The sequence below is a fragment of the Mirounga angustirostris genome, unplaced genomic scaffold, assembly GCF_029215605.1.
Source record: "Mirounga angustirostris isolate CCGP_5_RB_7025 unplaced genomic scaffold, mMirAng1.0.hap1 SCAF_13, whole genome shotgun sequence".
Lineage (NCBI taxonomy): Eukaryota > Metazoa > Chordata > Mammalia > Carnivora > Phocidae > Mirounga > Mirounga angustirostris.
Window position 1 is genome coordinate 99890300 of NW_026991721.1, and position 14380 is coordinate 99904679.

At 53.1% G+C, this 14380-nt stretch overlaps 1 protein-coding gene across 3 annotated transcripts in view; it reads right to left on the reverse strand.

Annotated features, from left to right (window-relative positions):
• Positions 1-389: 389 nt before the first annotated feature.
• TTC12 (tetratricopeptide repeat domain 12) overlaps positions 390-14380 on the reverse strand; it is a 46768-nt gene continuing 32777 nt past the window's right edge. For all 3 annotated transcript variants that reach the window (XM_045895008.3, XM_054512294.2, XM_064577431.1), the window contains exons 14-22: positions 13459-13551; positions 12388-12448; positions 11460-11597; positions 10889-10987; positions 10360-10428; positions 7784-7885; positions 6438-6537; positions 5322-5547; positions 390-4294 (exon numbers count right to left, since the gene is read on the reverse strand). In XM_045895008.3, coding sequence (XP_045750964.1) covers positions 4222-4294; positions 5322-5547; positions 6438-6537; positions 7784-7885; positions 10360-10428; positions 10889-10987; positions 11460-11597; positions 12388-12448; positions 13459-13551 — 961 coding nt within the window. In that variant the 3' untranslated portion in view covers positions 390-4221. The remainder of the gene's footprint in view (positions 4295-5321; positions 5548-6437; positions 6538-7783; positions 7886-10359; positions 10429-10888; positions 10988-11459; positions 11598-12387; positions 12449-13458; positions 13552-14380) is intronic.

Sequence of the window (14380 nt, forward strand, 5' to 3'; positions counted from 1 at the left end):
GGCCTAAGTCCTCACTGCATGTGAACCCATTTTTAGGTGGAGACTCCTTTGGGCAGATTGAGTGGACCGCAGGTCCATGAGTGTGGGCGGAGCTGCGGCTCGAGGGGAGGGAGGGCCCTCCCACGAGCAGCTGCAGCGCCGGAAGATTAAGAGCGAGAAGGGGGGGGGGGCGGCGGCGCCTGGGTGGCTCAGTCATTGGGCGTCTGCCTTCAACTCAGGTCATGATCCCGGGGTCCTGGGATCGAGCCCCACATCAGGCTCCCTGCACCGCGGGAAGCCTGCTTGTCCCTTTCCCACTCCCCCTGCTTGTGTTCCCTCTCTTGCTGTGTCTCTCTCTGTCAAATAAATAAATAAAAAATCTTACAAAAAAAAAAGCGCGAACGGGAAGTTGGAGATAGCCGTGTGACAGGCAGCCACGCTCACACCGAGCAGTGCCTCTCAACCCACCGGCCTCAGCCCAGAACTGGGCGGACCCGAGGCTGGGGTGGCCGGGAGCAGATGGGCAGTCCCTGCTGTTGCTGTTAGCATCCAAGGGCCCCTTCTACCCCTGCCTGAGAAATCAGATCCTGGCCCCAGGCAAAATCTCCCCCTGGGAGAACCCATTCTTCATGTTGCTGTTTTGAATCTGAGATCAAATTAGACGTCTCGTTTAAAAAAAAAAAAAAAAAAAAGTCATCCAGTTGGTTTCAGATCCCAGAAGCCCAGTCAGGGCAAGGTGGCCACAGGAACACCGGGAGCTGGTTGTCTGGGGAGGGGTGGGGGTGACAGCCAGCTTTTGTTCACGCTCCTTTTCCAGGGCACTCAGGGAGGGGGCCCTGCAGCCCCTGCCGGTATCTTGATGAATGAGCACAGTCCTTGGAATCAACGGGTTTTCCTGATTCTAAACTGAGGACAAACAGCCAATGACAGGGAGCATCTGTGTGGCAAGGGGGCTTGGAGGCCCTTCCTGTGTCAGGGTTCCCAGCCCGCTGCATGCTGGGCCCTGGGCTCACCCAGGGCCTGGTCACACGTTCCCGGCAATCAGCACTGTCACACCACCAGTGAGCGCTGCTCAGAACCCCACCGGGCCCAGGCCATCAGACTTTGATGCCTGGGTAGTAGATGGGCAGGTCTCAGGGGACCCTCGTGTTTGCCACCGGGCACGGGAGAGAGGGAAAGGCAAACGTAACAGCCAGATAACTGCTCGCTTTCACTGAGATGGGGGTACGTATGAGATGAGCAGATTTTGGTGAGGGTGGGAGGACGCAGATGGTGAGTTCATGGTTAATTTCTAACCTAGAAATAATAGTCACCATGAAGTAAATGCCTTCTGTTTTCCAGTCACTGATGCCAAGCACTTCGTGTATGTTATATTCAAATCCAAGAATTCTGCAAGTAGGGACTGTGGCCCCCACTTGATAGAGAGGAAACTGAGGCTCAGAGAAACTAGAAGACTTTCCTCCAAGCCATGCCCCCTAGTGGAGGAACGTTTACGGGGAGTGAAATTCTGGCTCCCCTACTTACCAGCTCTGTGATCCTGGGAAGGACGTACTTACCGTCTTTATATCTTAGTTCTTTACCCATCACAGGGTCTTTGTGATTCTTTGTGAGGCTTCTATGGGGTAGGGTCTTGAGGCACCTGTTACAGTGCCTGTCATAGAGTGAATGCTCAGTGCACGGGCATCATTCACTCTCTCTCTGTGGCCTGCAGGTCACTGGCCTATGAGGACAAAGGGCCTCTCGTATGGGGAAAGGAGGTGAATTGTAAATGTTTTCTTCACCTCCAATGACTCTCTCCTCTTACAGGGCCCTCTGAAGAGCCCCTATTTTGAAGGCATTTAGAGAATAGGATGAACGTCATCTGGCTCTCCGAGCCAAGAAGTTCTTGGCAACAGATCCTCAGGAAAGTGCTTACAAAGCCGTGTCCTGCCCCTTCCTCTTATTTCCTCCCAACATTTAACCTCAGTCCTGCCTCGCTGACCCCTGGAACCATGGCCAGCACACTGTCCAGGATGGCTGTTTCCCATTGTCCCCTGACACCTCTGTGGTGGTGTCAGGGTGCTCATTAGTTCCCTATTGGTCCCATTCTCTAGGATAGACAACCCCAACTCCCTTGCCGTGGCCTTCCCAGAATAAGCTGTGGCGCAGAGAGTGGGAAGGATGGTGCTGGCATCACTCCCGATACAAGATGAACCCCTTCTCCAACACCGAGTTCATTTTTCCAGGCCGCCTGGGAGCCCTAGATGAGAGCGTGCGTCAGCCGTGACAAGACCGGGAGGGTTGGCTGGCACTGGGGACGAACGCCAGCGTGTGAGCCATCCCTCTCCACCCCGAGAGGCAGGAGCTCCTCAGGTGCAGCCGGACCCTCCTCTAAAGCAGGGAAGATTACTGCTCTCGGCAGGCACTTGGAAGCAGAGATAATAATATAATTTGATGCTCCCCGCTCTTTGGGGAACAGATTACACGTATAATAGCCATTTTCAAGAGCCTGGGAGGAGGGATGCAGCCAACGAGTGGGAGGAGGAGGGACCTGAACTTCAAATCAGGGGAGCCGAGCCTGCTGGTTATGTACACAGGCAGTCTTTTACATTTTTGAGGCTCCACTGAATTCTCTCTGGAAACAGCACATTTTGCGGCCCCTTGTTTTCTTCTCTGGGCTCTGTTTAGCATCAAGCCAACTCCCTTTGCCATTTAGTAGCCTCTCGAAGTGTGTCTGTTGGCCTACTGGGCCCGAGTGGCAGGTCCTGACCTCTCTGGTGCGGCCTGTCCCTCGCCGGCCACCAAGGGACCGTGCTAGGTACCGCCGCGAAGTGCTCCAGCGAGCTCCCTCCAGCCCCACACGGTGCACCGGTCCCAGCACGAGGGTCTCAGGGCTGCTGACTTCCTTTCGGCCCCTCAAAGTGCCAATTATTTGTCTTAGTTTCAGGAGCAGAGTTCTTAATTCACGCCGAGGGCTACCGCACTTGTCAGGAACCATTTCTTTGGGTGTACTGAATAAAAACTCTGAGGAGGGGGAGAATTTCCTTTCCTACACGGTCCAGAAAACGTCCAGCTCTGAGTCCTTAAGGGACATGGGCTTTACCCTTGCTCAGGCCCCTCAAATTTAACCCAACCAATGTCACCGTCAACCCCTTCGACCTCAAGATGGGGCCTGGTAATCTGTTTGTGTAGCACTTTATAATTCCCTGAGTGCCGGGAAGTTCATGGAGGCCTCACGGCAATACAGGTGACTGGTTGGACAGGTATTCTTCTAGCTTTTCCAGAAGGAGCAATCAAAGCTCAGAGAGGTTAAGCGACTTGCCCGGAGTCACGCAGCTGCTGGGTAGCGGGGCGGGACCGGAAGCCTTTGGAACTCTGGTCCGACACTCTCGGCGTTCACTCTAGCATGAGGGTCCTGCCACCCACCCTAAAATGGTCACGTGACTGTGCTGAGCCGTGGGAGAAGAGTGTCACTTGTTGGACTTGTCACTTAGGGACCTGGGGTCCAGAGGTGCCAGGGGCAAGGGAGCAGTGTGTTTGGGGGAGGGGGGAGTGCAGGGTGGGTTTGGGGAATAAATCCGTCGATGTTTATGGGAGGTCAGGGTGGAGACAGGTGCCCCTGCTTTGACACTTCAAGCAGAAAACCATCTAACACGTGGAATAGATGTTTATAAATCCCTCGATGCGCTGGACGAGGGCACCAGGCGGCGCTTCCGGGGATGATTCCCTGGATCGTTGAGAACCCCCTGTCAGGGGAGCCACCACCTACCGACCACTCGACCACTCAACCACCTACCACCACTGAGCACATGGCACGGCGGCAGGCCAGGCCCAAGAAGCTGCCAACACTGTCCCTGGGCCAGAACTTGGACACAGATCCTGCTGTCGAAAAACTTGATGTTCCTAGCTTTTGCCAGCAGAAAACAGCCACAGGGGCGGAAGGGCATTCAGCTGGCAGAATCTAGTTCCTGTCTAGAACCACTGCTTACAAGGGAATCTGGGAAACGTTGCTTTCCGTTTGCTGGTGTCCAGCCCCTGCAGGGCAGGAAGGGACAGTAGAAGAAAGCGTGGTGGATGCCGAGCAGTTTCCAACACAGTGGCCAGCCTGACGCCCACTCTCCCATTACTGGTGAAAACCAGAGGCAAGCATCTGAAAACAACATTCATCTCTGGAGTGGACATTCGAAAAGTCTTTATAAGCACAGGGACCCCCCATAGCACACAGTCCTGTGTTTGTGAAAATGTGCACAGACACCATGTGTCTTAATCAGCGACATACTTCATCGTCGAGTTGAGAATCTCTAGCCCATGCAGCTCCCGCAGCTGAGCAGCAAATCTGCCAGAGTCAGAACACAAAGGTGGGCACATCAGTGCCATGGGGCCCGGGGCCAGCCCCTCTCAGGGAGAAGCTGGCTGGCAAGGCGGAAGGGGAGTAGCTGCTGCCCCGGGAGCCCTAGCGATCAAAGCAGGGAAGGTGCTCAGGGAGGTCCACAAAGCACGGTAAATGCTGTGAGTGGCTGATCCGATGGGACCCTGCGCTCAGGGACTCCCAGGAAACTGCTACCCTGAGCTCATCCTAGCCAACGTGCCTTGCTTTCTGGAGAAGAAAGATGTTATCCAGGCCTTCCATTTGGACAACCCGACAGAACGTGAAAGGGCCTCAGATGTCATCCAAGCCAACCCTCCTCATTCTCCAGAGGAGGAATCGGAGGGGTTAGTCTGTACGAGGAGGAGCCAGGCAGGCCAGCGCTGCTCCCTGTCCATGGAAGGCACCCCCTTCTATGCCGGGGCCCCGTCCCTCAGACACAGGGGGGCGGCTTCTGGGAGCTTGAATGACCAGGCGTTTCAGCAGGTCAGAGCCCAGCCAGAGCAGAACAGAAGCGAAAAAAGAAGCGATGTACACAGCTAAAGCCCAGATCTCTCGCCCCGGCTTGCCAGGTGGTCTGGAACACGCCATTCTATCCCTCGCTTCGGTGTTTTCTCCAGCACAAGAACCTTACCCTCCCTGGACATTCTCCCATATGCTCAGGCCCCAGGCGAAAAAGTGAAGCAGGGGGGGATATGTGGGAAGAGGGGCGAGGAGCTGGAGGGACGGCGGCGGCAGTGAGCGCACGGAACGGATCCCTGTCCGAGGGGCATCTCCCAGCTCTGGCTGGAGGCCGGAGCTCCCCAGTGCCCTCAGGGAAGCGGCTACTGGGCCCAACACCTGTCCACACACAAAGCACCAGGGCTCATGGGGCTCCCCCTGGAGTGCTGGGTGGCACGGAGGCCCAGCTGCCGCACAGCGCCTTCAGGAGTGTGACCGACACGGGCCCAGCCCACCCCCCCAACCCCCATCCCTCCAGCCAGGAGCCGTTGCGTACCTGGGCTCGGCCGTGCACAGCTTCCCCAGAGCGATCCCCGCGTTCAGCTGCACGGCGGTCTTCTGCGCATCCCCCCCCGCGTGCCTCAACAGCACCTGCACGATGTCTGTCTTCAACAGGGGGGGCGCAGCCTGGGGCACCTCCATGCAGTTCCCCAGGCAGAGGGCGGCATTGCCCACCACCATCTCATCCTCGGAGCCGAGCAGCTTCATCAGAATGCTGAACTCTAGGGGGAGGGGAGAGAACAAGCATCTGTCCCTCAGAATCCCAAACAGGAGGCTAGCCACGGACGCGAGGGGCACAGGGAGTGTCCGTGGACACCGAGCGTCCCCAGAAGCTCTGGGGGTCATCACTCAGCAAGTATTTGCTGAGCGCTGTGAACCTCCTCAGGCCTCCTGTGTCTCCGAGGTCTCAGGAGCCCAGAGCAGTGCCCAGGGTGACACGGCTGTTGTGTGAATGAATGCTATGTGTCGGACAGGTCTGTCTTCCCTAAAGTCCCCGATCTTTACCCCTACACTCCAGAGAGAGTGACCCAAGCGGGGGGCCACAGGCCGGCTCCCTGTAGCTGCAGGGCAAGGAGCAGGACCCAGAAGAAGGGCCCGCTCAGGCCACTTCCCATGCATTCCAGAGCAGGTGCGAGGGCGAACATTAGCAGGCTGCCTCGCTGGGAACCCCGCTATGGATGCCGGCAGCCACTTTTAGTTACTAGCCTGCTCCGACGCCGGCTCCGACTCTGCTATCCTCCCAGTTCACTGAAGGTTGAAGGTGTCCCCCCACACACCCCTTGAAGGGCGAGAACCTGTGTTAGACCAGCCTAAGCAGAACACTTCAGAAACAATTTCCATTTACTTGGGGGGGGGGCTGGTTCCCCGCATCGACCCCATTATCTCTGAGCCATGTTACAGCAGAGTTTTCAGCATGCGCAGCCGAAGGCTAATTAAACGTTTCCAGAACAGGGTGACACAGCGATCTTACTCAGTAAACACTGCGGAAGTCTAGGGAGAGGTTAACAGCACTCTGTCAGTCTCTCCCCGCTCCTCATCCCAGTTCCCTTTGCAGCTTCCAGGATGGCTGAACCTTGGGATGTAGGCTCCCCTTAAGGCATCGATCACTTACTTTTATCCAGTCTTATCACTTCTTCTCGCGCTTCATGAAAGCTATTCGTGCAGACAGCTAGTGTCTTTATGGCATATCGTGAGGCAGTCTGGCCCCCCGTCTGGGTTTCAGAATGAAATCAGAAAAAGGAATCAGTCCTAGGATTGTTCTGGGCCAGAAACCAGCGAGCAGCTGTGCTTGTGTGGCTTCTGGAACTTCTGAAACACTGCTCCCCTGAGAATGGCCCACACTTCCTGGGGAGCAGGCCAGGTCCCGGTTGGAGTGGTGTCATTCACGTCCCCAGTAACACAGCCCACAGCCTGGTAGGAATTCTGACAGGGCCACGGGCCTGTCATGCACACCTGGGTAATTGCCCGTAGAAGGCTTTACGAGTGAGTGGCTGAGGAGGGAAGGATGCTGTCGGCTGGCAGATCTACCAAAAAGACGGGAAGAGCACCCCACTCCCAACCCCATGTCATTTCACCATTGGAGAATGGGGACTGACTTGCTAAGGCTGTCAGGCTGACAGGCCTGCATGGAGAACATCACAAATCTAGATCATTTTAAGAGGTGATAACTGTCAAATCATAACCCTCAAAATCACCCAGTGCAGGGTCTTTAAGATGCGCATGTGCATCTTCCATGCATAATGCACATGCGTGTGCATATGATCAGCAGGCTCTAGCGGGTGTGCGAGAGCCACATGGAGTCTGAAGTCTGACCCACCATCCCACCCCCTCAGTGTTGCCCTGCCCCAGCAGCAGCCCCCCGACGGAGCACGCTTCCTGGCCCTGCTCAGCCCACTAACATGGTGGGGTGAAGCGCACTGGGCATGGGCAGCTCGGGCAGGGGCCACAGATGGCAGCCTGGTTACTCCCTGGTCTTCTCAGTGAGTCTACTCAACTGTCGCACTGACTCGCTCAGACCACGGGAGCATCTTGTGTCCCATGGTAAGGCTGCACCCTCCGTATCCCATAAAGGGACAGTCAGCACTCTCCAGGCAGCCGGGGAAAGCACAGCGAGCAGAAGGTGAGCAAAGTATGGGCCCGTGGGACCTTGTGGAAAGCCACTCCGACCGTCTTTTTCAGGGAAAGAAGCCGTTCACTGTGAAGTGAGGCTTGCCTGGTGAGTTGGTTTTATGGCTGCTTGTCGTGAACAACTCACTTATTTGTGCAACAATCTTACAATGATGTTCAGAGTGCTGTCTGGGGTGACAGGTGGAAGGAATCCTCAGTCAAGAAGTATAACGTCGGGCAAGGGTGCAATGGTGGCCCCTAACTGAACACAGCCCTCCTTAATTCTGTCCCCTGGATGATCTATGACGCTCCTGGGAATTCAAGCGTGTGTACCCGAGTGGTTCACTCTACCTTCAGGAACTTAATCATCTTCTTCACCACTCCAGCTTTCAGGGCCTCCTCCACGATCTTCCGGGAGGAAGCAAGAGTGCGGCTGAGGACACCAGCAGCTCTCTGAGTGAAGGGGAAAGGAAAGATGATTAACCGTTCTCTTCAGAAACGCTGATGACCTTGAAAAGTCAGCAAGTAGCTTGGGGAGGCAAAAACAATCATTAGTATGGGGAGCAAAACCTGCACCTTGGTTTTACAAATGTGGAGTGGCCCTGGGACCAGCCGGGAAGCAGCGTTCATTTTATAGCTGCAGGGCAGGTCACTCCAAGGGCTGGAAACATGGCCTCTTGGCACACGGGGGCCTGGCTCACTTCAGCTCGACACACAATCGGCCAGTTCAGCTCTGGCAAAAAAAGTCCTGGACACCCCACAGAGCTCTGCAGGCCCTTTACCAGGTGGTAGACTTCTTGGATTGACCTCGGGGTCTCATAGCTTTTCCTTCATTCCTTCCTCCCTCCCTCCTTCCCTCCTTCCCTCCCTTCCTCCTCCTTCCCTCCCTCCCTCCCTTTCTTTTTTAAATAGCTAGCTGTTACTGTCTTATGGATAGAACACCATCTTGAATCCTTCCGAGGACACAAATGATAGTTATTAATTTTTTCTTCTGTTTCCTGTATCATTTCTATTTCTTTTGAGTTGATTTTTCTGTTACTCTTGGTTTTTCTATTTCTGTGTGTGGCTTTCCTGAAATGTCTGGTGACCTTAGCTGCCCATTTCTGGGCACATTTATGAAAAAGGCAGTACAAATATATTTGGGCATGCTGTGTTCATGGGGAGTTCGTTGACTGACAGGTGGAAAGGAGGCACTTCCAAATCCTAGAAAGCAAGACATTTTTCTCTGGCCTTTCAATTCCACGAGAGAAAGCAAGCTTGAACTTCCCACCTGAGGGATAGCTGCCTGGCTGCCAAAGCGTGATCCCCCATCTCTCACTCGTGCCCTGTGTGGTCCCAGTGTTGTGGAGTCTCCAACTTCTCCACGGCCTACGGGGCAGACCCGCATCCCCTATATCTGTAGACGGCACTGTTTCTTCCGCCCTGCCTCATGAATTATGCCTTTTGCAGCTATTCTCCATCTTCCAGAAAAGGGTTAAAATGATTAAAAAACTAACTGGTGACTCTTGCCTGTTTGTTTTGTCAATGCGTGTTTCAAACTTTGTTGTTGCTGTTCCCTACTGCTTTCGGGCTGATTTTAATGAGGTTCTCCCTAGGGAGAAGGGATAAATGTGTGTATTACCATATTATCAGTCTTGTGTCCCTCAGCTGCCCCCTGCAGGTGCTAGAATGTTGCTGGAGTTGACACTATAGATCTCTTTTGAGGCCCAGGAGAGTGGAAGAGCACGGGTCTCTTCTGAGGCCCTGGGGAGTGGAAGAGCACGGATCTCTTTTGAGGCCCAGGAGAGTGGAAGAGCACGGGTCTCTTCTGAGGCCCTGGGGAGTGGAAGAGCACGGATCTCTTCTGAGGCCCTGGAGAGTGGGAAGAGCACTCTACCGAAGGACCAGAGTCTGCTGGTGAAGTGCTGCTGTGCTCCACAAGCAGGTCAGCACCGGACTCAGGCAGAGGCAGAGCCCTGGGAAGGTCTGGCCAGGAGAGTACTTGAAGGGTTAGCTCAGAACTACTGTAGGCCTCGCTCTGGTCTAAACCGTTCAGAAAAACCCAAGCACCTGAGAATAGTGGAGCTCACCAGTTTTGGGGTCATGGATCTTTTTTTGAAGATCTGATGAAAGCCATGATGCCTTTCCCATGAAAATGCACATACATTCAAAATTGTCTATACAATTTTAGGGGGTTCTGGGGAACTTGGAGACCTACCACACATTCCTGGAGTTCACATTAAAAACCTCCATCCTCTCATGTCTGAATTGACTTCAGGGAATTTATAGGCATACTAGCCCCAAACAGGACTCATCAGATCTGCTCAGAACCTTTATTGTGATCCTGGACCCAGTCCCCAGTCTGTGTTCCTTGAAGGGCTGGTTTCCAGACCTGTTGGATGTCCCCTAATTGTTTCTCTAAGCACCAGGGCCCTAACTTAATAGGTGGAAAAGTTGGGGTGATTACTTATGTTAGTAAAGAACACATCCTAGGATGGCAGCAAACAGTCTGATGAATCATACTGATGTTCTCCTAATACTCTGTGTTAACCATAGGTCTTTCTTGGCTTTCTTATCCAAATGTTAGAAACAGAAATGAGAAAGCCATCCCAGCATGTATCTCTAAGGGGACTAAAACCATTATGCATAAACAACTTCAAGGATCATGGGCTTCAAAATACACGCCTGGCTTTCTTGACTACAGAAAAAAAGAGATTCTAAATAAAATCTTGTGGCCTGTCCAATTTGCACCAGGATATCTTGGAATAGGACAAATCAGATAAATTACATTGTATAAGTTGGTAAGTTGCAAACTATACAGAAAAGAGATTCTTAACTTGGGTCCATGGACTCTAGGGGGTCCACAGAGGGGCACTGGGTGGGGGCGTCACCGAATCCCCAGGAACAACAAAGGAAGTGGTTTCTGGATTTCCCTGGGAGACACTTACTGTCAGGATCCCTCCATCTTGGCTGTTCAGTAGAAACATGCACCTCCTGCTCACCTCCAAGGCCCAAACCTGCCATGACAGGGAGAGAGGAGGAGGTCTGAATGGCCTATTAATGTGAATCCATTATGGAGCTTCTTCTGAGCAAACAGAACTGACCTCTCGCTCTTCAGCAGGGCCATGCTCCGTCCATATTTCCCTCACAACCCCTTCTATCACTCTTACATCTTCCCACGGCTGTCTCCCTAACTACAGGGCAATACCTTGAGATCAGAGACCATATTTTTTTGACTTTGTAAATGCAGAACCTAGCACCATGCTCAACACATCCATTTTTTGGATGAACACCTGAGTGACTCATCTATTTCTCAGAGGAACAAAGTGACAGAGCATCTGTCCAGCATTCCCCGTTCCCGCCGCCAGGGTTTGAGTCCCTGTGCTATATTCTCTTTGTGAAAATGAGAGCAGTTCTAGCAATGGCACAAGCCTGGGGTGTCCCAGGGCTCCTAGCAGGGAGGAAAGAACACCGCACCTCACAGACGATGGGGGACTGAAGACACAAGTTCATCACAAGTCCCAGGAGTGTGTACAAGACCTCTCTGAACAGGTCCACATCCTCCTCACATCTGGCCTTTGGAAACAAAGCAAAGTAATCAATGACCTTTGTGCCCTGCAGCTTTTCATGGCCATCTCATCCCCTCGGCAATGGCCCCAGCATTACTTACCCTCCCTAAATTGTCAATGTCATGAACCTAGCGGATGTTGGAAGATCAGAGACCAGTTCCATGGATTGGTGTTAGTGTAGGAGACTGGCCAAGAGTCTCCAGTGCTGTGCCATGTCACTCTGGTTCAGCCTGGTCCATGAGCTGTTGACGTGGGTAGTCAAGCCAACTCCACCAGAAAATCCTTCAGACCTCTCCAGGGGGGCTGAGGCTTGCCCTGGAGGGCACTGTAAGGCTGGCCACCCATAAAATCCAAATTGTAGAAGGAATAAGCCACTGATGCCGTACCCTCAGAAGTTTTGGAAAAGCCAGATAATCAACAAGAAGCCAATGCTCCCAAAGCAGGGAAAAGACGAATTCTGACTAGAAAAATTACAATACCATGAGGCCCAAGCAGGCCTCCCGGAACTCTTCAGAAGCAGACATCTGTCTTCGGATGGCGGCCTCAGCACTGAGGTTCCCCATGAGGGCAATGCACCGGCAGAGAGCTGTGGGGTTGGTTACCATGGGATCTCTCTTCTGAAAGCGAGTCAAGAGAAAAAAAAGTCTGCAGAGAGCAGGCAAACAATGCTGGAGCAATCTCTAGGGGCGTCCCTCACTCTCAAAAATGCCTGGGAACCAGAGAGTATAATGTCACCCAGGGGCATCAGTGGGCTCACACTGACACCAGGATGGAGGCACACAGAGGGGGAGACCCAAAAGCACTTTAGCCTGGAATAGAGGGGCCTAGGGCTTCACCCTGGGGATGCCACCAAGCAGCTGGGAGAATGTGGGCAAGTCTTCTCCCTTCTCAGAGCTCCCATTTCCACATGTGTGGAATACGGGAGTGTGGATATGCTCTCAGATCCCGAGACTTCTCTGGCCCCCTTGGGACAGGTCCCCGTCATAGCATGCTCTCCTAGGAGAACCCCACCCTGCTAAGTCCTGTGTCATAGGCTCAAATTACCACTTGCCCTCCTGGTGGGGCTGACTGCCATTGAGAGAACAGGGCAGCCCTGCAGTCCTTATGACGGGTATTAGGGTCAGAAGGGGACGGACTGGGACAGACCCCCTCTCTCCGCCTTCACCTAAGACGCACAGTCCACATCCCCTTTGTCTCCCCCGTACCGGCCCCATCCATACGCCATCTCCACCTGTCCCGACGGCAGTTGTTTTAATAACTGAGAATTGTGTAAATTCCAGCTGTGAGTAAATGACTAATCAACCTGAGAGACGACAGGAGCCCTGGAGTGTAAACTGTGTTTGAATGGCTCTGCTCACGTGCCTGAGAATACCTGTCACGGGTGATAAAAGTGAGGGGCTTGCTCACCAGAACGCTTGTGAGTGCCAGGAGCACCCCTGGAAGGTTGGCCTGGAACCAGACTTGGAATCTGTTGAGAAAATATTCCCATGATTTATTTCTGCACCGCATAAACTAGAACATGAACACAGAGTCTTGGACAATGGACCAGCCTGTCACAAACTCTGGGCCCATGTGATCTGCAGCATGCACGTATGGTTTATTCTGAACCACCCCCTCCCCCCCACAAATGTCACTGGGTATGTAACGTGGCTTTAATTTTTCTAAGTCAGGAGAATTGCCTTTGATGTTAAACAACAGATCTCAGATGGCAGCTTTCTCAAAGCAGAAGCTGCTGGAAGCCCTAGATTTCTGCCAAGCTGACTCGCCGCCACCCCTGCCCTCCCCTTGCTCTGAGCCTGTGTGCCCTGCAAACAGGAAACACAGTGCAAGCATGTTTCTGGACCACGGTCGTGGGGAAGGCCCAGAGGCACACACGTCTGCACCTGCGAGGGAGGCTCTTACCTGTTCCCAGCCCATGCCAACGGCCTACGAGCACAAACAGCTCTGTCTCATTATATGGCCATTTCTAAGCAAGACACCCTAAAGTTTGTGAGGAAATTTAAAAACAGACAGAAGATGTACTTAAAAAAACCCTCAAGAATTACGAAAATCTAAGACGCTTGCTGTTTTTCCCAGCAGCTGGTGGAGATGGGGGGGTTACCCACAAGGCCACTGGTAACCCACGGGGAGGCTACCTTCCACTGTGCCGTCATTCAACACACACTTGCTGGGCAGTTCCTATTAGGCACTGATGAAGGGAAAGAAGCTTCTCCACTACCTAGTAGGCTTGTTTACTGTGAGAGGTACTGTTTGAAGTATGCTGTTGCTTCCAAACCCATCGAGGACTGGGTCCCCCTGCACGCAGAGGGACAGGAGTGGCCAACTCCAGCCCCCTGCTTGGAAGGCATCAGCCCTCCTACGCAGTGAATCTTGTGATGCTCAGTTGGCCAAGCCTCCCTTCATACTGCACATTTTTAAAGATCAGACAGTTTAACAAAGGTTGAAGAAGAAATGTCAATTTCTGGAAATAAAAATTACCTTTCTTCCAGAGCCAAGTCCATGAGTAGTCCCATAGCTGAGTTGGCCTCCTTATCTGAGAAATCAAGAAATGACACCAAGGCTTCCAACAATCTGCAAAAATCCATAACAACCTCAGAGCGGGCTGTCCTCCAGCTGAGAGCATCCCCAACAAGGAGACCTTGCAAAGAGACCAGGAAGGAGTCTGCGTGTGGGTCAAAGCCGAAAGGGTGGCCTCGCTATGTCCTCCTAGGAAGCCCAGATCCCTGCCCACCCCAAAGACAGAGACAACCTCCTACGGGAATGGCTCTGCCACTTAATGTTAACTCCCAGAGGGTTGAACAGTTTTAACCAAAGTTCATTGACTATCAGATGTCAACTGGGGAGGAATCTCGAGTGCTTCTGCCACGTGACTCTGGCTCAGCCAAGTTCAATCACATAAGTGACATTTAAGTGGCATGCTTACTAACCTGCTGATGACTAAAGTGGGAGGGAGGGCCCCCTAACGAGGTGGGGGATGGAATAAGGATTCAACAAGATTTTGACAGGCTGCTGAATATGTCAGATGAAATTTAATAGGGTTAAATTCAAAGTCCTCCACTTAGAGCTGGAAATTCTATATAAGTGATAAAATGGGGAGACCTGGTTTATGCCCGGTTCATACAAAAAAGATGTAAGGGCTCTCAGCCAACTGCAAACCGAGTCTGAGCAAACGGTCCGCAGCAGCTGCCTGAAGGAGCTAATGCAGTTTTGGGCGGCTGCCCTAACAGACTGACTGGCACCACTAGGAGTTCTCTGTCTGTCCAGCCAACCCGTCCTAAGCACCTACAGTGTACTGAGTGCTGTGCTTAGTACAGGGGCGCAGTGCTGGGCTCCTGGTGACCTACAGTGACCCACGTGTGTTCACTGGAGCGGGTCGTACCGGAGGCAGGGAATCCGACTG